At 28.9% G+C, this 24,450-nt stretch overlaps 6 protein-coding genes across 6 annotated transcripts; 4 read left to right on the top strand and 2 right to left on the bottom strand.

Moving 5' to 3' along the window:
* Nucleotides 1-20: 20 nt before the first annotated feature.
* On the bottom strand, nt 21-922 carry LOC113792964 (uncharacterized). Its single transcript, XM_027342928.2, has 2 exons — nt 611-922; nt 21-538 (listed from the first exon to the last, which is right to left on the bottom strand). Exons 1-2 carry the CDS (start codon nt 920-922, stop codon nt 161-163), a joined length of 690 nt encoding a protein of 229 aa, XP_027198729.2. The 3' UTR covers nt 21-160.
* A 121-nt stretch (nt 923-1,043) lies between these two features.
* On the bottom strand, nt 1,044-2,844 carry Paics (PAICS bifunctional enzyme). The gene is made up of 3 exons (XM_027342927.2): nt 2,684-2,844; nt 1,989-2,549; nt 1,044-1,921 (listed from the first exon to the last, which is right to left on the bottom strand). The coding sequence occupies exons 1-3, from the start codon at nt 2,685-2,687 to the stop codon at nt 1,140-1,142; spliced, it is 1,347 nt and encodes a 448-aa protein (XP_027198728.1). The 5' UTR covers nt 2,688-2,844; the 3' UTR covers nt 1,044-1,139.
* A 2,170-nt stretch (nt 2,845-5,014) lies between these two features.
* Nucleotides 5,015-7,546, top strand: LOC142646362 (long-chain fatty acid transport protein 4-like). Its single transcript, XM_075825056.1, has 4 exons — nt 5,015-5,247; nt 5,361-6,351; nt 6,419-6,611; nt 6,672-7,546. Exons 1-4 carry the CDS (start codon nt 5,177-5,179, stop codon nt 7,475-7,477), a joined length of 2,061 nt encoding a protein of 686 aa, XP_075681171.1. The 5' UTR covers nt 5,015-5,176; the 3' UTR covers nt 7,478-7,546.
* Nucleotides 7,547-7,977: 431 nt separating this feature from the next.
* Nucleotides 7,978-10,661, top strand: LOC113792924 (long-chain fatty acid transport protein 4-like). Its single transcript, XM_075825027.1, has 4 exons — nt 7,978-8,318; nt 8,393-9,395; nt 9,458-9,650; nt 9,710-10,661. The coding sequence occupies exons 1-4, from the start codon at nt 8,239-8,241 to the stop codon at nt 10,471-10,473; spliced, it is 2,040 nt and encodes a 679-aa protein (XP_075681142.1). The 5' UTR covers nt 7,978-8,238; the 3' UTR covers nt 10,474-10,661.
* A 1,147-nt stretch (nt 10,662-11,808) lies between these two features.
* Nucleotides 11,809-14,299, top strand: LOC113792914 (long-chain fatty acid transport protein 4-like). The gene is made up of 4 exons (XM_027342874.2): nt 11,809-11,948; nt 12,032-13,097; nt 13,168-13,360; nt 13,435-14,299. Exons 1-4 carry the CDS (start codon nt 11,875-11,877, stop codon nt 14,202-14,204), a joined length of 2,103 nt encoding a protein of 700 aa, XP_027198675.2. The 5' UTR covers nt 11,809-11,874; the 3' UTR covers nt 14,205-14,299.
* Nucleotides 14,300-16,820: 2,521 nt separating this feature from the next.
* LOC113792915 (long-chain fatty acid transport protein 4-like) lies at nt 16,821-21,019 on the top strand. The gene is given in 6 exon segments (XM_075824981.1): nt 16,821-17,056; nt 18,752-19,134; nt 19,205-19,731; nt 19,733-19,877; nt 19,974-20,339; nt 20,440-21,019. Coding segments are annotated over 6 exon segments (1,983 nt in total). The 5' UTR covers nt 16,821-16,889; the 3' UTR covers nt 20,835-21,019.
* The last annotated feature ends 3,431 nt before the right edge of the window (nt 21,020-24,450 follow it).

The following is a 24,450-nucleotide window of genomic DNA, read 5'->3' as shown; positions in this document are numbered from 1 at the left end:
AATTAACATTTTTATTTCATTTATTAACCCTTTACTTTCTTTTTTAAAATTTTAAAGAGAAAAAAAAATATATAAATATTTGATTTGGAAAAATAAACTTATGATATTTTGGAAAATTTGTAATTTTCGTTCGATTTCTGTCAGTGACAATTTCTGTCAATCAATCCTGGATGGCTGATGATTTTTCATCAAAAATTGCTGTTGATAATAAATATTGTTGTTGTTGTCGACTATGATGATGATGATTACAATGATGATGCCAATACCATAGAAAAATATATAGGAAAATAGATAAATTTGTAATGATCAATATGGAAAGAAATATTAATGTATCAAGGAAATTATTGCCATCATTATTATCAAACCAAACAAATGGATCATTCCAAATCTGTATGATAATAAACATTAATGTCATTAAAATGTATAATGAATACATTATTGTTAGCGTTATACGATCCAAAATCAAACCAATTATACCGATTATTGATATTATTGATGTAAAAATTATAAATATTATTGTTAATGATAACATTGAATCCTGGGAAAAAGACAAAATTATCATTATCGTCATTATTTGTGTAAAATGGTAAGACTTTGAAGATAAACAAACCTTCATTCGTTGTAATCTCAGTTGATCATCATCAGTTTGACCATTTTGTTGTTGTTGTTGTTGTTGTTGTTGTTCATCTTCATAATGAACAATAATTTTATCAATCCATATGATTGGTAAAAATGAACGTAAACAAACTAATAACCAAAATGTAAATATAAGTATCGGTATTGTTTGACGAATTATTTGATAAAATTTTAATGATTTTAACATTGACATTCTTTTTTTCTTTTGGTTTTTGTTTACATCGATTTTTCTGTGGTGGTTATTTTCCTTTGACATCAAATGTGGATCACACAATGTGAAACTCATGTGAACAACATCTCAATGTTTCTCTGTCAACTTTTTCTCTGGTACGCATCTCTTTTATGTTTCAAGGACAATTATATAGAATTTGGCATTGAAAAAAACGAAGATTCAACAAAGAAAAATGTTTTTTGGTTTTGGTTTTGGTTTTATTTATCAGTCATTTGGATGGGGGAAGACAAAAGTTTGGAAAGAATTTCAATCGATTTTTTTCCTGAAAAATTTAGATTCTTGAATGAATCAATCGAACAATTTGATATGTTTGATATGTACGAATCGTAGACCAAACAAATGCATTACTTGTACCGATAATTTGTGCACACATTATAGCAACATTATCGGCACCAATTACGGTTGCAGTACTCATACCTGATGGTATACGTAATGATGACCAAATATCTGTTTGTAATATTGATACATCGGTTGTTGGTGGTGTACTAATTACCGGTATTGAAAGATTACCGGCCAATACTGGTCCAAGACCATTACTCATACCGGCAACAGCAACAACAATTTTACATGATGGCCATTGTTGAATTTGTGCAGCTAATTCTAATGTTTTCTCGGTTGATTTATGTGCTGATGATACATGAATATCAACAACATAGATTTTATAACGATTAATAAGGGTATCTTTAATTTTTAATGCATATTCTTTATCGGATGGTGAACCAACAACAATAGCAACTGTTGGTGCAATAACACCTTCAATTTTTGACATATCAGGTCTGACTGGTATCAATGAATTGAATAATTTTTGTGTACGTTCAGCTACTATTTCAAAATTTGCCTTTACCAAATTCAATGCCTCATCATCAATTTTCGAATTATCCATATTACGATAAACTTGTTTATCTAACATTAAACGTTTTTCACCATTTGGCCATAAACGCCATGAATCATTATCAATAACATCGGCAACAATTATTTGTTTGATACCATTTTCTTCATAAACACCGAATTCAATTTTCATATCAATCAATGAATGATTTACTGTTTGCCAGGCTGTAAATTGAATAGTAATGATGATTTTTTCTCAGGTAAAACCAAGAAAATATATTATGTTACTTACCACGTTCAAGAACTTCAAAAACTAATTTAGTAATACGATACATTTCTTGTACATGTTCAGCAGTAATAATCATACCACCAATATTTAATTTAGCACCAATAAGAGTTTCTTCCGACCAAAATGGATCATGATTAGCATCATCTTTGAAAAATGTTTCCAATTTTAATGGTGCAAAACGATAACCTTCTGGTACATGTGGATGACGTTTTAAAAATGAACCAGTTGCAATACGACGACAAACCCATTCAATCGGTATCATTGAACAACGTTTAGCAACGAATGAACGTTTTGAATCGGGATTTGATTCTGAAACTCTTCCGACAAAATGTGTTCGTATACCAATAGCATTTAAATATTCAAATATAGCACAATTTGTTTGTGTAGAAAGTATTGATTTACCAATTAATTGATGTGATTTAACACCATCGCCTGCAGTTATACGATCCTTGCTCAATACATAAACATGATTATGATGTTTTTCATCCGTTGTTGATTTAAATGAATAAACTTGTTTTGTTTTACCTTCGATCAAAAGATCGCCAAGATTAGATTTGTTAATTTCTAAAAAAATGAATGAAATGAAAAATGAAAACAAACAAATTTAGCAAACGTTTCATCATCATCATCATTATTTCATGATCAGAATATATATTGGATTTTCAATTTGACCATGTTACGAAACAATTAACACTTACCCATTTTGTTTGCAAACAAAAAAAAATTCTTGTAAAAAATTGGACGAAGAAAAATTGGATGAAGAAGATCAAAACAGCAGCAGCAGAAGCAAAAACTAAAATTATTTGAAGGTAATCAGGTTTTATTTTCAAAAACTTTTAGAATGACAAAAATTTTTTCTGAATAAGTCTATGATTAAATAGTGTTTTTCTGTTTTTCAATGTTGTTTGTTTGTTTTGTTTGTTTTATCATGCTAGTGGTGTATGACGATGATAATGATGATGATGATTATGACCAGAAAATCAAATAAACAAAACTGAAAATTTTGGGAGAAATGATATTCAAAGATTCATAATAATGTACGATCAAGAAATACCTCTCTCTCTCTTTCTCTCGCTCTCCCTTGATTTGATTATCACAAGTTTTTTTCTAATTTATTTGCAAGTCTGATCAGACCATAAAATACGTTCAAAAGTTGGTAGTTGATGTATCGAATCATTCGATTCCATTCTTTATCACATTACGTTTGTTTTTTGGGAAAAAATACTTTTTCGTTTTAAATGAAAAATTTCGTCACTTTTTTTTGCCATACTGAATGAATGAATGAAATTGAGCAATCTTTCCAGAAATATAGATTGAAAAATTTCGAAAACATTTTCTAATTAATTATCAAAATTTGAAAAATTTTTTCAGTGAAAATGTTTATCAGAGGAAAAAATTCCAATCAAAAATCATATCATCATTTGAATCTGGAAATAAAAAAAAAATCTGGTATCATTTTATTTTTGTTTGGGTAAAGTACTTGATGATACGATTTTCTTTCAATCGATTTTTCAGTCCAAAAATCATCATCATCAAATCTTTGTGTGTTTACAATGATGATAGTGATGATAAACAAATTGAATTTGGTTGTTTTTCGACAGAAAAAAAACATTCGGATTTTCAAATTTTCTCAATGAAAACTAAATTAGAGAGAATCAAATTTCTCCAAAGTTTGTTGTTTTTGGGATCCAAAAACAAAAACAAAAACAAAATTTTGAATCTAATTTGAGGGGATTACATAATTATTGATTGATTTGATTGAATCGATTGATTGAGGACAATCACCTTTTGGATTTGTTAAATTAGATTTTTTTCATTTCGTTTTGTTTCATCAAATATCCATCATTATACGATGTTTTAAGCAACAAACGAAACTAATTATCATTTCATCAATAACTTTTTTTTTAATGAGAGAAATTTCATTGGACCAAACCGAGAGAGAAATGTGGTCAAGACAACAATATTATTTAGAGTAAAAACGTGTCCAAAGTAACGTCCATTAGAAAAAACGAGTAAAAATTGATTATCATTATCAATATTTACGCTGAAAAAAAAGATTCATTTGGAACACAGACACAGATATTTTCAAATGGATGAACAACAACAACAACAAAACAACAAAAATCAGGATACTCTTAATTTTAGTTTCTTTGCGTTTAGTTTTGTTGTTTTTTTTTTGTTGCTGTAAAAGTAAGGCGGTGGTCCCACTTGAATAAACTAAAAAACTAGTTTGCCGGATCATGCTTGCATGATATGTTAAACTCGCCAGTTTGTCAAATCGCAAACTTTTCCCGTTTTCTACTTCCACAGTGCATTTTTCGGTTTAGTCTGTTTGTTAGTTTTTACAAGTGGGACCACGGCTAATGTATGCACTGTGGAAGTTGTAGACCGTAAACTGCAGACAAATTTCGCTTCTACTTCCACAGTGCATTTTTGGTTTAGTCTGTTTGTTAGTTTATACAAGTGGGACCCCAGCCTAATTAATCAAGTAAGATTCAAAACCATGATACAAATCTACAAACAAACAAACAACAAGGCTACAAGGTCGACATAATCTTTATCGTTGAAAAGATATTTTTTTTTTTCGGGATCCTTCCCCCAATACTTTTCTTCCCCCTAAAAATCTAATTTCTTGATTTTTGTTTTTGACAAAAACACAAAAAAAGATTCATTGAAAAATGTGTTTACGAAATTTTTTGTTTATTTGACCATCAAAAAAATTTTCACTTTCCATTTTCAGAGATTCGAAAAAACAGCTTAGCTTTGCAAGTTTATTTTTCTGGATGATGATAATGATGCCGAAAGATCATTGATCGAATGGATAAAATAAATAATGAAGAGAGAGAGAGAGAGAGAGAGAGAGAGAGAGAGAGAGAGAGAGAGAGAGAGAGAGAGAGAGAGAGAGAGAATAAAGAGATTATGCTTCTTTTCCTAATTAAAGAGAAAAACATCATTGATTATTTGCGAAGAAAAAACAAAATGTTTTCTTCTTCTTATTCCTAATTCCAAATTGATAATAATGATGATGATAGATTTGGAAAATGTTTTTCATTTAAAAAATTATTGATTTTGCTCTAAATTTTATTTCGGGTTAATTTTGGTGATGATTTTCCCGAATTTGTTTTTTCAAGCAATCAATCATCGTTGCTTTAATTTTCAAGTTATAAAAACAAAAACAAAAAATATTTAAAATGTCTGAAATAATTGATTTTGTTCGTAAATTGCCCAAACTATTCTATATTATGATATTTCGTGATCTCGTGTAAGTGTTTTGGTTTTGGTTTTCACTGTGTATCGGTGTTTGCTTATGGTGTTTGTTATGTGAATGATGCAAATGTTCATCTTTGTTTTTTGTTTTTGTCTCATTTTACACAGGTGTGCAATATTATTTTTTACATTTCAAATACGTATACGATGGATTCTACGACAAAATCGTGTATTAATAAAATATTTTGATTATAATGTACAACATTTTCCCGAAAAAACAGCTATACATTTTAATGATGAATGTTTTACATTTAAAAATATATCGGATTTAGCACAAAAAATATCCAATTGGTTTGAAACAACATTACAATTAGGACATGATGATGAATGGGAACAATTGAATCGAACAAAACAAACAGGTGATGATGATTTTCCATTAAATCGTGAAGCAAAAATATTTAAAAAATTTGAAAATAATAAACGTTCAACACAAATCGGTCTGATGCTGGGTAATATACCGGAATTGGCAAGTTTTATTATCGGTATTGCACGTGTACGTTGTTCAGCTGTTTTATTCAATACAAACACTCGTCGTGATTTATTATTGAATTCATTTCGTGCAACAAATTGTAAAATATTTATATTTGAACCAAAATTTCTTTCAGCTATACAGGATATTGCTGATGAATTACCGGACATACGATTTTTTATGTATGATCGTAATGAATCAAAAAATCAAATTATTATCGATCAATATTATAATGGTATTAGTCGTCAGGATTTAATTGAAAATACTATTGATCCAAAATCATGGAAATTTTCATCGATTTTAAATGCATATCCAATAACAGGGGTTAAAAAAAATTATCCATATAAAATGTCCGATATGGTTCAATTTTTGTTTACATCCGGTACAACTGGTGGTAATATTAAATGTGTACCAGTTGATAATGTACGTTATATTGGTGGTAATCTTTCACATAAATTAGTTTTCGGTTTTCGTAAATCCGATCATTTTTATGTTTGTTTACCTTGTTATCATGCATTTGCTGGTGTTATTGGTTTAAGTTCAATATTTATTGATGGTAATACAATTACATTGGCTGAAAAATTTTCAGCATCCAAATTTTGGAATGATTGTCGTAAAAATCAATGTACAGTATGTATCAAATTTTTTGTTGATCAATCGCTTATTTTGTAAAACTTTATTTTCCCACTTGTCAAAGATTGCATTATATATTGGTGAAATATGTAGATATCTATTAGCACAACCCGAACAATCGGATGATCAAAAACATTCATTACGTATGTTATTCGGATTAGGTTTGAATAAAGAACATTGGATTAAATTACGTAAACGTTTTAATATACCAAAAATTGCTGAATATTATGGATCAAGTGAAGGAAATATTCTTATTGGTAAGCTCAGTTGAACTTTTTTTATTGAAAAACGCTAATTTTTAAATATCAATCGAATAGCTAATCATCAAAATGTACCCGGTTCATGTGGTTTCATACCATATTATTATGGTCCATTACTTTATGCATTATGGCCATGTCATATAATAAAAGTTGATCCAATAACATTAGAATTAGTACGAGATTCAAAAACTGGTCTTTGTAAAATGGCTAAAAATGGTGATCTAGGTATGATGGTCGGTGAAATACGTAAAGGACAAATATTTACCGAATATCTTGGCTATACATCAACGGAAGAATCAACCAAAAAATTAATACGTAATGTACGACAACATGGTGATTTTGTTTTTGTTTCCGGTGATCTTATGGAAATGGATTTTTATGGTAATCTTTATTTTAAAGATCGAACCGGTGATACTTTCCGTTGGAAAGGTGAAAATGTATCAACAACCGAAATTGAATCAATCATTACACAATTTATTAATCATCAAGATTGTATTGTTTATGGTGTTATTGTACCTGGTCATGAAGGTCGTTGTGGAATGTTGGCTATTAATTCTAAATCCAATGATAATTCAACAACAAATAATAATAATAATCAAATTGATTTAGATAAATTATTGGAATTTATGAAAACCCGTATACCGGAATATGCAATACCAAAATTTATAAGATTTACAGAAAAAATTCAATTAACTGGTACACAAAAATATATTAAATATCCATTACGTGAACAAGGTATTGATTTGAATCGTTTTGAACCAAAAACTGATCAAATTTATTATTTTGATCGTCAAAATCAAAAATATTTACAAATGAATTATGATGTTTATGATAAAATTATAAATGGTTTTATTCAATTTTAAATTAATCAATCAATCAATCGATCGATCATTCGAAGATCATTTTATCAATGTTTTTTGCTCAAAGGTCGTTTTGTTTTGTGTTTATCGGTACTCTTTTGGTTAAAGAAAATTAATGATAAAAATTTTGAAAAGGAAAACAAAAAAATTTCCATTGAAAAACAAATTTCTGGAAACTTTTCCTATTTGAAATTATTAAAAAAAAATTTTTTTTTGACTATAAAAATCCTGTAATTTTTTTCGTTTTGTAAATTTTTTCATAGAAAAAAAAACCTTCAAGTGTTTTATTTGATTATCCCAATGAAATATTGTACTTTTTTTTACCAAAAAAAAAGAACCAGATTTTTTAAATAAAAAAAATTATCGTTATCATCATCAAAAGATGTTTTGAATTTAAATGAGAACATGAAATTTTCTATGCGATAAACAAATTACAAGATACATATCCTGAATTCGAATCGAATGAATGAATGTTTATTGATATTAGGGTACGATTTTACCCGAATTTTTTCATCACCATCACCATCAATGATAACTACTGTGTGTCTGGTTACTATTGTATCCACTGTCTCTGTCTGTGTATCATGATGTCATTCAACAGGAAGAGAGTGAGAGAGTGTGAGAAGATTGATGATTATAAAAATAGGCAAAGTTTTTAGATGAATTCATCTTTGGAAAAATTTTTTCTTCTGTGAATTTAATATTTTTTTTGTGATTTGTGAAATAAATTTTTGTAAAGAAAAACAATCCAACCCTGATCAATAATGATGGGAATGAAAAATTTTTATGAAAAATTACGTTATTTTGGTTCAATTATTCATCTAACATTTGTTCGTGATATAAGGTAATTTTGTTTGTAATTTGCTTGTAATCTGTAATTTGTAATTTTATAATTTTGTAAAAATTATTTTCAAACAGGAGTCTAATATTATTGCTTAGAGTTGTATTACGTTTAAAATGGATGATTTGGACAAATCAAACATTAATACATTGTTTTGATAGTGTTTTACATCGTTTTCGTAATCGTACGGCAATTATTTATCACGAAGAAAAATATTCATATCAAACATTAGATGATTTAGCAAATAAAATATCAAATTGGTTTGAAAATTGTTTACAATTAGGTTGTGATGATGAATATGAACAGCAGCAGGAAGAATTGAAAAAACAACAACAATCAAAAAATGATGATAATTCATCATCAAATGTTTTAAATATTGTACGACGACATCAAAATTCAATAAAAATTGGTTTAATGTTTAGTAATGTACCGGAATTGGCAAGTTTTCTAATCGGTATTTGTCGTGTACGTTGTGCTGCTGTATTATTTAATTATAATCATCGAAATGATCTGTTGTTGAATGCATTTGAAGCATCCAATTGTAAAATGTTTATATTTGAATCAAAATATTTGCCAGCTTTAAAAGAAATTGCCGACCGATTACCTGATGGTATACGATTCATAATGTATGATCGAAATATACGTAATGATTCGGGAAAACATGAAAAGAATTTAGATTATAAAGGATTTACACGTGATGATCTTATAAATGGAAATATTACTGAAACTGATGAAAAATTTTCACAAATTCTTGATTCATATCCAGTAACACGTGTACGAAAAAATTATACATACAAAATGAATGATATTATTGCCTATATATTTACATCTGGTACAACTGGTGGTAAAATTAAAGCTGCTGCTGTTAATAATTATCGTTTTGTTGCTATTAATTTATTAATGCATTTTGCATTCGGTATTGATCCGAAAGAAAATGTTTATGTTTGTGTACCAATTTATCATGGATTAGGCTGTATAATGGGTATTGGTTCAACATTTATTAATGGTAATATTACAACATTAGTGGATAAATTTTCTGCTTCAAAATTTTGGCAAGATTGTTATGAAAATAAATGTACAGTAAGTGTTGATTGAGAGAGTTGCTTTTTCCTTAAATTTGTTAATTTTACCTTCTTCTTTAGTCTGTAATCTATATTGGTGAATTATGTAGAATATTATTATCACGTCCACCAGGTGATTATGATCGTAAACATTCAATAAAAAAATTTATGGGTGTCGGTATGAATCGTTTTGTTTGGGAAAAATTCGTTAAAAGATTTCATATTAAAAATATTTATGAATATTATGGTTCAACCGAAGGAAATACTGCACTTTGTAAGTTTCTGTTTGATTTGATTTGATTTAATTAATTAACCATTTTCATACATGAAAAGTTAATCTTTTACAAGTACCTGGTGCATGTGGATTTTTACCATATTATTGGGGTAAAATTATGCGTTTATTTTATCCAATATATTTTGTTAAAGTTGATCCAGATACAAAAGAAATTGTACGTGGTGAGGATGGTTTTTGTGAAATGGCCAAACCAGGTGAAACTGGTATGTTAATCGGTGAAATAAGACAAAATTCCGAAACAACACATTTTCTTGGTTATGCATCGGTAAAAGAATCATCGAAAAAATTAGTACAAAATGTTAGACGTAAAGGTGATTATGCATTTGTTTCCGGTGATCTTATGGAAATGGATTGGGATGGTAATCTTTACTTTAAAGATCGAACAGGTGATACATTCCGTTGGAAAGGTGAAAATGTTTCGACAACCGAAATTGAATCAATCATATCACAATTTATTGATCATAAAGCATGTATTGTTTATGGTGTTGAAATACCTGGTTATGAAGGACGTTGTGGTATGACAGCATTAACTGATCGAAAAATTGATCTGGATAAATTATATGATTATATGAAAAAACGTGCACCTGAATATGCTATACCGAAATTCATTCGATTTTTAGATGAAATTGAACATACAAGTACACATAAATATATTAAATATACATATCGTAATGATGGTATTGATTTGAAAAATTTAAAACCAAATGAACAGATTTATTATTTTGATCGTCAAACACAACGTTATCATTTAATGGATATGGATATTTATGAAAAAATTATTAATGGTTCGATACGAATTTGATCAATATTTAACCAATCAATCAATCAATAAATCAATCATCATCACCATCATCGATTTGGAATCCCCTCAACATCTAACATTCTTTCAGGCTATATTTTTATATTTTTAGTATTATAAATACCTATTACCAAAGGGGGGAATTATTTATAATTTTTTGTTTTAATAATAAAGTTTTTTTTTGCCCCTTATAATAATTAAAGAAACTTTCTTTGTAATGAGATTTACAAAATCAATAATCAGGGAAATAAGATGATGATCCATCCATCCATCGATCGATCGTTGCCCGTGGCAACATAATTACCATTCCCGTTGTGAATAAATTTTTGTTCCTTTTCTTTTTTGATTATCGGATTTTCATCGTATCAAACTAGAAGCAAGTTCATCATCATCGTAAGTGAAGAGATGCGATTGTGGATGATAATTTGATTTTCTGTATCAAATTTTTTCCACAAAATGACCATTAATTTTTTGTTTTACTACTTGTTGTTCTTCCATGTACTTTTCTTTTTTCTTGTTTATCGTTTCCGAGATCAGTTACTTTGAAATGTGTTTTAGTGGCTCTCTCTCAAAACCTTTTTCGACTTGACCGTCGTGACTAGTCCGACTTTTCTCGATTATTTCGTATATCGATTCATTGATTTATCGAATGGATCTTTGGATTACATTTCTTCGTCGTCGTTCGCTTGTTTCAGCCAAATCATCTTCCGTTATCATCGTTCAAATAAAGAAATAAATAAACACAAACATTTTTCATATGTACAAACATCATTCATTCCGTTTTTTATTTATTTATCATCACTAGTCATCGACCTAAACCTAAATATTATCATTTTTGTCTTGGTTTTGCTGAGTGTTGTGTTTAATTTTCATCAAAATAAATGTTTCGTAGTTGGTGATTGATTGATAATCGTTGAATGATTCCATTTTCTGTGTGTTTGATACCAAACGAAAAATCGTATTTAGGTTGTTTGAAAAGAATTGTCCCAAATCATTTTCAGGCCAACCATATAACCAGACAACAGAAAAAAAGTTTACCAAGAAAGAAACTTTCCAGAAAACGAAATTTCAGCCTTTTTTTACCTTGTTCAAAAAAAAATTAAAAAGTTTTCCTTTTTTTTTTGCGTCCCCAAAAATAAAATCACCAATCAATCAATCAATCTATATCATTAATGACAAAAAAAACCAAAACAATTTCCTTCAATTCAATCAAAATTTGGTTTTTTTCCTTGAAAAAAATGTTCAAAAACATCATCATTACAGGAATTGTGAATTGATCAAGCTTATTGATTGATTGATTGATTTTTCACTGTATGACGTACATCTTTTCTTTTTTCTTGTTCAAAAAACCAGAAAAAAACAATCAATCATCGATTCTAGTAACAAAACTTCAGTGGTAGAAAAATGTCAATCAAAATGGCTGAATTAATACGTAAATGGATGAAATTATTCCATGTTATGTTGACACGTGATATTCGGTATGTTTTGTAAATGAAATGTAATGTTATTTTTCGAAAACTTTTAAATGTTTTTTGTTTTCCAAAATGTTTATCATTATCAGGTCAATAATATTATTAGTAACATTTCAGATAAAAATGTTTTGGTATAAGCAAAAAAATATTGTTATGTTACATTTTTTTGATGAAAATGTACGGAAATTTCCCGAAAAACCGGCAATATTCTATAAAGATGAACAATATACATTTGAAAATGTTTCGGATTTAGCTAATCGTATTTCAAATTGGATTGAATCATCATTGAAACTTGGTCATGATGATCAATGGGAATTATTACATAAAGTTTCGGTTATTAGTAATGATGAACAGCAACAAAATCAACAAAATAATAACGGAAAAGAAAATATTATACAAACAAAAATCTATCAACAATTTAATGATAATTTACAAACAACACAAATCGGACTAATGTTGGGTAATATACCGGAATTGGCAAGTTTTTTAATCGGTATTGCACGTGTACGATGTTCGGCAATAATGTTCAATACAAATCATCGTCGTGATACATTGATCAATGCATTCCAAGCAACCAAATGTCAAATATTTATATTTGAAAGAAAATATTTACAAGCAATTAAAGATGTAGCCGAGAATTTACCTGATATAAAATTTTTTCTTTATGATCGTGATTTAATTAAACAACCGCAGCGACAACAATCGATTGATAAAAATTTACTTCAAATTGACTTCAACTATGATGGTATGACACGTATGGATCTCATCAATGTTTCGGTGGATAATGATAATGAAAATGAAAAACATTTACAATTTTCAAAACTACTGCAAACATATCCAACAACAAGTGTATTGAAAAAATACCCATATAAATTTACAGATAAAATGATTTATATATTTACATCTGGTACAACTGGTGGTAATATAAAAGCATCACCAGCAGATAATGTTAGACAAATTGCATCATATTTTTCACAATGTCGTGCATTTGATCTAAATTCAAATGATAATATCTATATTTGTTTACCTTGTTATCATTCATTTGCCGGTATTACTGGTCTTGGTTATATGTTTATTGGTGGTATAACAATTACATTGGCGGATAAATTTTCAGCAACAAAATTCTGGAAAGATTGCTGTCAATATCAATGTACGGTATGTTATTTTTGAATGCAAAAAAATTCCGTAAACATTTTTTTTACTGAAAAATTTCTCCTAAAAATAGGCAGCCATTTATATTGGTGAAACATGTCGATATTTATTAGCACAACCATATCGTCAGGAAGAAACACAACATTCATTACGTATTATGATGGGACCTGGTATGAAACGTGAAATTTGGCGCGAATTTCAAACAAGATTTCATATTCGGCGTATTGGAGAATATTATGGATCTACCGAAGGAAATGTTCAAACATGTATGTTGCATTTGAATTGAGCTTGAAACCAAATTTAACACTTCACATTTCTTTTTCCTCAATTTCTCACATAGTCAACATGACCAATGTTGAAGGATCATGCGGATTTATCCCCTATTATTATGGAATTTTATGTAGACTTTTATTTCATGTTTATCTAATTAAAGTTGATCCTGAAACAATGGAATTGGAACGTTGTCGTCGTAATGGTTTGTGTAAATTTGCTAAACCCGGTGAAACTGGTATGTTAGTTGGCCAAATAAGACCTGGACATTCATTTTCCGAATTTCTTGGCTATACATCAACAAAAGAATCAACAAAAAAAATTATACGTAATGTTCGTACAAAAGGAGATTTTGCATTTGTTTCTGGTGATCTTATGGAAATGGATTTTTATGGTAATCTTTATTTTAAAGATCGAACCGGTGATACATTTCGTTGGAAAGGTGAAAATGTTTCAACAACCGAAATTGAAGATATTATTTCACAATTTACTAAACATCAAGATTGTGTTGTTTATGGTGTTACGGTACCTGGTTATGATGGTCGTGCCGGTATGTTAGCCACTAATGATCGTCAATTAAATTTGGATAGATTTTATCAATTTATGTATGAACGCGTACCGGATTATGCTATACCAAAATTCATACGTATTACAGATGATATACAAATGACATCTACATTAAAATTTATTAAATATCCATTACGTAAAGTTGGTTTTGATTTGAAACAAACAAAACCAATGGATCAACTTTATTATTGGAATTGTCAACAATCCAAATATCTTCCAATTGATAGTGAAACATATGATAAAATACTGAATGGACAGATAAAAATTTCATAAAAAGAAAAAATTCAAAAATTTTCAAAAAATTTCAAAAAAAATCCCTAGTTAATACCGATAGACACAAATAGATGGCGTAACCTGTTCTACAAAAAACTTTACTGAAACCCCTATTTTAAAAAATGTCTTTTTTTAAACGAAATTATCAAATTAAACAAAAAACCAGAAAAAAAATTATAATGAATCACTGACATGATGACGTTCATTGATGTTCATCATCATTACATAATCTATTCTGTTCATCACTTGTAACATCCATCCAATCATCCATCCATCAAGTCATTTTTTTTCCATAGGACAATTCAGTTCAACAAATATGGAAAGTTTGGAAATTACGAGAAAACCTTGATCAGGTGGTCAGGTGTGCGCGTTCGGTGCAATATAATTATGATTCACGTTTCTTTCTTTTGAACGAAGTAAAACTGCTTTACTTTGTATAATAATCTCATTTTTCTTTTTACTGGATTAATCGTATTGATTTCAAATTCCGAATGAAATGATTCATTTTGAAAAAAAAGGTTTCCTTCATTTTCAAATCGCCTTTAGCCAAACTCTAATCGAATGAATCGAATGAATCGAAGGCGAAAAACAAAAACATTCAAAAACAGAAAATTTAGGTCACAAAGTCGGAAGTTTTCCTCTGTTTTTTTTCTTTCATTTATTTAAATTTTTCTTCATCTGCTGTTTCTCCAGATGTGATGTCAGTGTGAATGATGATAATCATCCAGCTTAAATCATGTTTTTTGAAGATTTTTTTTTATTTTTAAGAAAAAATGTATTTTTACAATGAAAAAAATCAAAGGTCATCTTGGACATTCAATTCATTAACTACATTGATAAATTGGAACAGGAAAAAAAACAAAGCAAAGCAACAAAAATTTGATTTTTCCTCTTTTCTCTCTCTTGACAACAACAACAACAACAACTAAAAATCTCAAGTCCAAAATTCAAGTTTTGTCCCCTTAGTTAGTATCGATCTTTCTCGCTTTCTCTCTCATAATCAATTGTTATCATTGATCAAGCCAAAAACATCATTTATCAAATGGGGAAAAAAATGGAAAGAGAGAGGACTATTGATCCGCAAAAAAGGCTCAATCATTTTCTTGTCTCTCTCTCTCTCTCTTTTGCAAAATTACATTACAAAAATCAGTTAATTTTTCTCTTTTTCTCTTCAAAAAAAAAAAAAAAAAAATGATGATGATTATTATTGCATATCGCATCATTGCCAATCAATCAATAAGATCCTCTAAAAAGCTACTTATAGGATGATTTTGAATGAAGAAAAATAAAATCAACAACGAGAGAGAGAGAGAAAGAAAGCTGGAAAAACATTTTGTTTGTTCAATAGTAAATAATATCTCGGTCAAACGAAAACGATGAAAGAAAACAAGAGAAAGTAACGAAACATGCGATGCAAAACACACACACAAGAGAGATAGAGAAACAAGCGAAAAGATGTTGTTTTGATTTGACATTTGATTTTGTTTTGTTTTTGCAGTGAGAAAAACTAATCAAGTAAAGTAATGAGAAGAAACAGAAAACAGGTATTACGACTAATCAATCAGAACAAATCAATTAAAATCAAACCAAACCGAACCGAATCAATCAATCAACACAATGCATTCATCCATCTAATCATCCATCCATGCGAAACAAAAACAAACAAATGAAGAAAAAATCAACAATAACCATTAGCTAATTTACGAGAGAGAAAAAAAAAAACAGAAGAGAAATTGCAGACAACCAAAAAAAATCGAAAGAAAATTCAAAAGATTTTTTTCTTCTTCTTTAATTCCAAACACACACATTTTAGAAAAAAAACCAAAACAACGTCATAATCATCATCATCGTCAGGAAATCATCATTGCTCTCTCTCATCCATCCAGTATCTTTAAGATTTTTAAAAATACATCACTCAGTCAGTCACTCAGTGTTAAACATCATTGATTATTAGTGCGTGTGTGTGTGTGTGCAGTTGCTGTTCCAGAAATCGAGAAAAAAATACGATCAAGAGTGAGAGAGCGATTTGAAAAGAGAGAGAGAAAAAGGAGAAAAAAACCCCGAATTCAGCAACGATTTATATTTTTGTAAAGTTGTTGTTGTTGTTGGCTTTAAAACACGCACATCATCATCATCAAATTAATTTCCAAACAAAACTATGACGTCATAATTCTCATCGATTGATTGATTTTTTTTTGTGATCGCAAAAAAGTGTTGAATGAACTGAACTGAACAGAACAGAAAAAGATTCCGTAAATATTCATCCAAATCAAATCAAATTGATTTGATTGATTTTTGTTCATAATCGTCGTCGTCACTTCATCATCATCATTTTTGGTTTTACAGTCTCACAAGAATTCTAGCTTGTTTTTTTCATCATCTGATTTCAAAAGTGAGAAAATCAATTTTTCCTATCAAAAAAAAATCGACATTTTATCAACCTGGGGTACACAACAACAGCAACAGGGAAAAAAATCCGTATCTAACGTTTGATTACTGCAAAATCATCATCATTACTTTGTTTCAAGTTTGTTTCTTTTTTTGATTTTTGATTTGTGTAGCTGAGAAAAGAAGAAAAACTGGGTAAAAACAACAAGGACAATTTTTCAGTTTGTCATTTTTGAAAAACTTTAACATTGAAATCTCAAACATCAAACATCAAACATCAAAACATCAAACATCATCATGGTACTAGTCTATGTAACATTATTTGTAGCCCATTTGGGTGATCAAGTTATTAAATTAAATTTATGGACAATTGCATCATTATTATTGGCAAGTGGACTGACATTTTTGGCATTTTTCTGGGATTTTGTTCGAAGATTTTATTTTACATTTTTTCGTGATATAAGGTTTGTTTTAATTTTTTTTTCTTGTAATTTTTTCCTGTAATTTTATGCGTGGGCGTAAAGTCTCACTAGTGATGTAATAGTTTTCCTGGTTGTCATTAACTGATTTCTTTGATTTTATATCACGAAAATCATAAACAAAAAGTGAAAGTTAACAACAACCCGGATTTTGCTTTTCGAAAAAATAAAGAGAGAAACCGGGCAGCTGATTTGCATTTTCTTCCTTTCAGATGTTTGTTCAGATTTTTTCCTTCCACTATTTGAACATTCGAAACTGTTTCTGTTGTTTCTGTGATCGAAAACGGGGAAAAAAAAGGTTACCAGGCAATTTTAATGTTTTTTCCTGGAAAAGAAGAAGAAAAAAAAGAAAAACATTAAAATTGAATTTATCTGGAAATTTTCAAACAAAAAAAGTAAAAATTTCATCTTTAAACAATAATCTTTGAATTTGAATTTGTTTTGTCTTGTTGTATTGGCCGAAAAAAACAGCAATCATTTCTTCACACTTTTTCATTATTCGCAATCAAATTTTGAACAATAACAATAACAACAACAACAACAGAAACAGAAACAAAAAAATTTTGAAGGACAGATTAGATTGTTGTTTGTTTCCCCCATTTTTTTTTTTTTTTGATCATAATTACGATGATGATGATGATAATCTTCATCTTTCACTTACAAACAAACAAACAAACAAAAGAGGATATTTTTAGTCAATTCGTAATTTGTTTTTCTGATTGTTATTATTTTTGTTGTTGTTTGTTTGGTAGATTTTCATTTTTGTGAAATGAATGAAAACGAAATGCGCATGCTCATTTCGAATGTTTTTGGCCAACAAAAAAACGTTCGAAATTTTTTTTTTTTTTTTTTGTTGCGAATTTTTTTTCTGGTTTTTACATTTTTTTGACATTCTTTTTTTTCCACCAAAAAATCACCAGTATGATGTCATTTTTTGTTGTTGTTGAAATCTGATAAAATTTGACCATCATTTCAAGATAAAAACACTTGTTATAATTACAAAAATTGTTGTTGTTGTTGATGATTATGATGGATATCCTGTCGGTTTGTCATCGTCGTCATCATCATTATTTAGCATCATTTAGTGATTTAAGTGATGAAATATCTCATCATCATCATTATCTCTTTTGATATTTCATCATTACATCACTACAAAACAACAAAAACAACAACAAAAAAAACACATATCCTTGAAAACAAGCCAGAGATTGACTGGATTTAAACACATTTCATTCACAATTTAATGATGACGATTATGATGATGATGATACAGGGAAACATCAACGTCAAATAAACAAAATGTCAAGTTTGGCCACGTGAAAAATAAAAAAAAGTGAAAAATTCCGAAATAAACATTTGGAGGCGAAAAATATTCGGAAATATTTCCTGTGCGACAAATAATGCAAGGATATCTGGGAAATTTCCACGGATTTTGATTGATTGATTGCTAAAAATATTTTTATGAATGAATGAATGAAAAAAACTGTTATTGCAATCAAAAAAAATGATTTTTCAATGGAAAAAATTGATGATGTCCGAATGATGATTTGATGATAATTTGATTGATGTCCTTGATTTGATCAAATATATTGAGTAAGAAATCGATTGATTGATCGATTGACCGATGATATTAGTGTTTTTTTATTAATTTTCTTTTTCTTTTTTTTCTCGTTTTTACAGTGCTGGATATGCATTACTTAAATCAAGATATTTTATGCTCAAACATCGTAATTCAAATGTACCAAAAATATTTTCATCATTAGCCGAAAAACATCCGGATAAAATATGTTTTTATTATAAAGATGAACAATGGACATTTGATGATATTGAAAGATTTTCCAATAAAGTTGGTAATTATTTTGCATCGATTGGTTATAGAAAAAATGATGAAATTGCATTAGTAATGAATTCACGACCAGAATTTGTTGGTATTTGGCTGGGTTTAGCTAAACAAGGAATTGTAACGGCATTCATCAATACAAATCAACGTATGGAAACATTAGTTCATTCGATTACAGTTGTTAATTGTAAAGCAGTTATATTTGATTCTACATTAACTAAAAGTAAGTTTTATATTTTCCACACATTTAACCCTTTGATTCAATTTTGATTTTTTTTTCCTCATTAAAAAAGATATTGAAGAATCAATATCATTGATTGAAACAAAACGTCCTGGAATGCAATATTTTTGTTATGTTGGTTCGGATCAACCATCATTAAAATCATTAGAACAAAATAAAGAAATTATAACGGAAACAATTAAAGCAAAACTGTTGGATGATTGTATTGAAAATATGATCTATACACGACCACAAGCAATCGATGATCAATCAATGAGTGATAAATTATATTATATATTTACATCTGGTACAACTGGTCTACCAAAAGCAGCTATTATTAGACATCATCGATTTGTTTGGATTGGAATGATTTTACGGAATTTATTTCGTATTCGTGATGATGATATACTTTATTTAACATTACCATTATATCATAATAATGCCGGTACTATTGGTACATGTCAATCGGTTATATTTGGTACTTCAATAGTTATACGGGATAAATTTTCAGCATCACAATTTTGGGATGATTGTATCCGATATAATTGTACAGTAGCAATGTATATTGGTGAATTATGTCGATATTTATTGGCACAACCGAAAAAAAGAAACCGATACAATGCATCGTGTACGATTAATGTTTGGTAATGGTTTACGGCAAGAAATTTGGGGTGATTTTAAAAATCGTTTCCGTATTCGCCAGATTGGTGAAGTTTATGGATCGACTGAAGGCAATGCTAATGTTGGTAAGTTTTTTTTTCTGCCAAGAAATTGCATGCGGTCCACTGTGATCGATTATTTGCGAATCGATAATTTTTTCGTTTTTTTCTCGTTTCCAAAAGCAAATTTTGATTTTACCGAAGGTGCATGCGGTATAATACCATGTTGTGTACCATTTATTTGTCGTTTTGTTTTTCCGGTTACGGTTATACGTGTTGATGCAACAACTGGTGAACATAAACGTGATCGTAATGGTCTTTGTAAATTAATAAAACCAGGTGAAATTGGTGAAATTGTCGGTATGATTCGACAAGATCCCGGACAATCATATCCAGGTTATGTTAATAATGATGCAACACAGAAAAAAATCATTCGTAATGTTTTACGTCATGGTGATAGTGCATTTTTATCCGGTGATCTAGTCGAAATGGATTTTTATGGTTATCTTTATTTTCGTGATCGTACTGGTGATACATTTCGTTGGAAAGGTAATTTTAATGATGATGTTTTTTCTATCGATTGAAAACAAAATTTAAAACTAAAATCTTTTCTATTTTCCCTTCCAAAATTCCTTTAAAAAAAACAAAGGTGAAAATGTATCAACAAATGAAGTAGAAGCTGTTATACAAAAAGTTGTTAAATTATCTGATTGTGTTGTATTTGGTGTTTCAATACGTAATTGTGATGGTAAAGCCGGTATGGCTGTTATTGCTGATCCAAATCAAACGGTTAATGTTGAAAATTTATTTATACAATTGGAAAAACGTTTACCCGCTTATGCAATACCATTATTTATACGTATAACACCTAAAATTGACCTGACAGCATCATTTAAATTATCAAAATTTTCATTAGAAAAAGATGGTTTCAATATTAATCATATACGTGATCCATTATATTATTTGGATCGTAAAAATAAACAATATATTTTGATGGATCAAAATTCATATGATGATATTCAAAATGGACGTATTTTTCTTTGATTTGTTGATGATGATCATCATGATCTATTAGAATTTTCAATTTACAATTATCTTTGGTTTGGAAAACGAAAAATAACAACAAAACAAAAAAAAATCCTCATCATAATCATCCATAACATTGTTTTATGAAACGTCAAACTAAACGCAAAACTCAATTTCATCAATCAAACATCTGATCATCAAATTAATTAAATGTTTTTGTTTGTTTGTATTTTTTTGGCTTTAAATTTGTATTTTTTTTTTGTTTATAATTTGATTAATAATTAAAAAAATTTTACCATAAAAAAAAACTAAAATTCATATTTTTATAAAACTGAAAACCTGGACAAAAGATGGCGCCACAATATTGCCATTTAGCGAATTAACAGAATTTTCGAAAAAAAATTTTGATTTGAAAATTTTTTTCAAACAAACAATCAATCAAAACCAAGACAAACAAACAAACAAACCAGATAAACAAATATTTGCGAGATTCAAACATTTTTTTGAAAAAACATCCAAATTTCGTTCGAAGGGCCAGTAATAACCGGCTTCAACCGGGTCGGATTGGAATCCAGAAATATTCAGCTTTTTGATTTTCTGTAATTTTTTTTCTTCAAGAAAAAAAAATCAATAAAAAATTGTTTCCATTTCACCATTATCACTATATGTTTGATGATTTTATTGATCAATCAATCAATCAATCAATCGATCGATTGATTGAAAGTTTTTTTCCAATGCAAACACACGTCCATCGTCGTCGTCGTTGTTGTTGTTGCTGTAATATCCCTTGATCGTGCCATTATTTTTTTAAAAGGAAATTTAACCAGAAAAAAAGCTTTTAGATAACACAGAAAAAAAACCAGATACATTTTTTTATTTGGTTATCAAAAAAATTTTTACGATACTTTTCTTCCATGAGATAGGAGATATCTCTCAAACGCCAAAAACCAACGCCAAAAAAAAGGCACATAAGATGATGATGAGCAAATGAATCCGAGAGAAAATTTCAACCAAAAAAAAAAATTAACCAAATTTGGGATGTTTGGTACGTAGTTTATGAATTTTTTTATGAAAGAGACAAAAAAAGAAATTTTCAATTTTCAATTTTTTCTTTTTTTTTTTTTTTGGTTGTTGCATCCATGTAGATACAGAAAAAAACCGCTTGATTGATTGATTGGTTGAATGATATTGATTTTTTCTTTTTCGATGACAAAATATCAAATTGTTATCAAGCATCAGCACATCATCTTTGTTTTTTCTGCGTTTTCCCCAATTCAAACTTCGAAAGAATTTCGTGATTTTTTTTCTTTTAGGTTTGAAATCACCACTATCATTTGGTAGAAATGTTGCATCGACTATTATCATCATCATTTTTCGGTCGTATGTAATAGTATCTAATAGGTAATATCAATGTGGTGATGATGATGAACTTTGGAACAAGGCAATAATTTTTCTGTTTGTCCAAATACAGCCAAGCATCGTTATCATCATCAACTTCATAAATGATGATCACGTTCGAAAGAAAAGACAAAAAAAAAGAAGGACGACTGCGAAAAATAAAATAAAAAAATTTTTGGATGATAATCCTTTTTTCAAAAGATTTTAAAAAATCATTATATCATCATCATCATCATCATCATTTGATCATAAAAACACCAACACAATCGATGACAAAACATATTCATAATTTGAAATGATCTTGATGTCGTAAAATAATTTAAAAGAATTTAAGAGATTAAACCATTAACAAACCATCATTTTGTGTTGATTATCATCATCATCATAAATGAATTTTCTTCAATAAAAAACGTTTCTTGATGATTTTCTTTTTTCTTGTTGAAAAGAATTTATCATTTGATATTGATGATAACCATGGTACCATGGCAATAATCATTTGTTTTAGTTACTTTAGAACCGATATATTGTTTCTTCTTTCTTTTTTAAAATTGAGAAAAATTGGATACAAAGTATCGTTATTTTATTTTTTAACTAGCATTGCAAGCCATTGGCCATTGGCTTCGTCTACTAAGTAGACGAAGTCTAGCTTAGTCATAAGGCCAATTCCAATGCAAGCCAGCCATTTGTTTATGTAAAAATCAAAAGACCCTTATAAATAAAAATGCAAGCCATCCATTTTTCGAGCATGCGCATTGAAATTGAAAAAAGTGTTTCGTCTCAGCCAGTCAGTGTTTTACTTTTTATGTTATTGTGGATTGAGAAAAAAATCTATTTTAAGATTTTTTAAAAAGATTGTTTGAAAAAATCTTGTTTGAAGAAAAAATTGAGTACATGTACATGAATATTATGATTGTATCGATTGTGTACAATCGATTCGAACGATTAATGTCCGGTACATTGTTGTTGTTGTGAATGTTCATTGAGTTTATTGACAATCTGATTGATTGATTGATGATAAATCAATCAATCAATCCAATCGATTGATCAAAGTTTGATTGCACTGCAAACACAGTGTTATTGATTTATTTAAATTATTTGAAAAAAAAATCTATGTTACTATTATGCTCATCATGCTATTTTTTTTTCTTACGTTGATCTAAAAAAAAATCAATCAATCAATCCAACCATCGAATCGATTTTTTGATGTCGAATAATAATCGATAGCATCGATCGATTGTGATCAACAAAAAAATGAAGAAAATTTTCAACTCTATTCCTTCCATCGTTATCAATGTTGAAATAAAAGCAAAGCAAAGCAAAAAAAAAGAAAAGAAAAACTTAATATCATTTGGGCATATTTGATAACAACAACCCAAAAATATATCGAATGCCATCGAACCAGAAAAGTGTAGATGTTGTATTTTGATGCGTGGATCGCATGTATACCCGACAAGATTAATAATATTTTTAAAAAAGAAGGGCGAAAAAAAACACGTGCGATACACCCAAGTGTTAATATAAACGATTCGATTTGATTCAATTCAATTTGATTTGATTTGATTTGATTTTTTTTCTGGTTTTCTTGTGTTATAAATATGCCGTCATAAAGTCTCGCGCGATATTGTTTTTTTTTCTTGGTTGTTATATGATTTGGAGCCATCACCACCACCATCAACATTAACCAGTTATCACCAAAAACGGATCACTTTGATCAATCAAAAAAAAAATATCCCAAAAAAATCGATCAAAATAATAAATATTAACCCCCACCCCACTCTCCAAAAAAAAGGGGAAGGCAAACAAAATCTTTCGATTCTATAGTCAAAGCAAAGACAATATCTCAGGAACAGAAAAATGAAACAAGCATTAACCACATTGATTATCATCATCATCATCGGGAAAAAATGTACATTTTTTCTGGTTTTTTTTGCTCTGTTGTTTGGCTGGATGTATGGATGGTGTGAAAGTATAGAAGAAGAAAAAAAATCAGAAAAGCACCATTTATAATCCTCGTGATTACGATAATAATGATGATGATTAGAATTGGATGTGTGTGTGTGTGCGTGGTGTGATAAATGTTGATAATAATTTTATAATGTGGGTCCAAATTGATCAACAACAACAACGACAACGACATACAAAATACAACCAGAAAACCATTATCAATTTTTTTTTACTCGATTACGATAATAATGATGATCATCATCATCTTGATGATGTTGCTAACGGTATAGAC

Source organism: Dermatophagoides pteronyssinus, unplaced genomic scaffold, assembly GCF_027571235.1.
Source record: "Dermatophagoides pteronyssinus isolate colony J.1.1.1.1 unplaced genomic scaffold, Derpt_VIB-CSIC_2022.12 sq0003, whole genome shotgun sequence".
NCBI classification, from domain to species: domain Eukaryota; kingdom Metazoa; phylum Arthropoda; class Arachnida; order Sarcoptiformes; family Pyroglyphidae; genus Dermatophagoides; species Dermatophagoides pteronyssinus.
Note: the sequence above shows the minus strand (reverse complement) of the source record. Positions and strands in the feature narration are given on the sequence as shown.

Bases quoted from the DNA above. Each gene is read 5' to 3' on its own strand.
- Paics (XM_027342927.2), bottom strand. The intron at 1,922-1,988 runs GTAAGTAACATA...TTCAATTTACAG, and splicing joins TTTTGAAGTTCTTGAACGTG to CCTGGCAAACAGTAAATCAT.
- LOC142646362 (XM_075825056.1), top strand. From the start codon at position 5,177: ATGTCTGAAATAATTGATTTTGTTCGTAAATTGCCCAAACTATTCTAT. The intron at 5,248-5,360 runs GTAAGTGTTTTG...CATTTTACACAG, and splicing joins ATGATATTTCGTGATCTCGT to GTGTGCAATATTATTTTTTA. The intron at 6,352-6,418 runs GTATGTATCAAA...CACTTGTCAAAG, and splicing joins GTCGTAAAAATCAATGTACA to ATTGCATTATATATTGGTGA.
- LOC113792964 (XM_027342928.2), bottom strand. From the start codon at position 922: ATGAGTTTCACATTGTGTGATCCACATTTGATGTCAAAGGAAAATAAC. The intron at 539-610 runs GTTTGTTTATCT...TCTTTTTCCCAG, and splicing joins TGAGATTACAACGAATGAAG to GATTCAATGTTATCATTAAC.
- LOC113792924 (XM_075825027.1), top strand. From the start codon at position 8,239: ATGATGGGAATGAAAAATTTTTATGAAAAATTACGTTATTTTGGTTCA. The intron at 8,319-8,392 runs GTAATTTTGTTT...ATTTTCAAACAG, and splicing joins ACATTTGTTCGTGATATAAG to GAGTCTAATATTATTGCTTA. The intron at 9,396-9,457 runs GTAAGTGTTGAT...CTTCTTCTTTAG, and splicing joins GTTATGAAAATAAATGTACA to TCTGTAATCTATATTGGTGA.
- LOC113792914 (XM_027342874.2), top strand. From the start codon at position 11,875: ATGTCAATCAAAATGGCTGAATTAATACGTAAATGGATGAAATTATTC. The intron at 13,098-13,167 runs GTATGTTATTTT...TCCTAAAAATAG, and splicing joins GCTGTCAATATCAATGTACG to GCAGCCATTTATATTGGTGA. The intron at 13,361-13,434 runs GTATGTTGCATT...TTTCTCACATAG, and splicing joins CGAAGGAAATGTTCAAACAT to TCAACATGACCAATGTTGAA.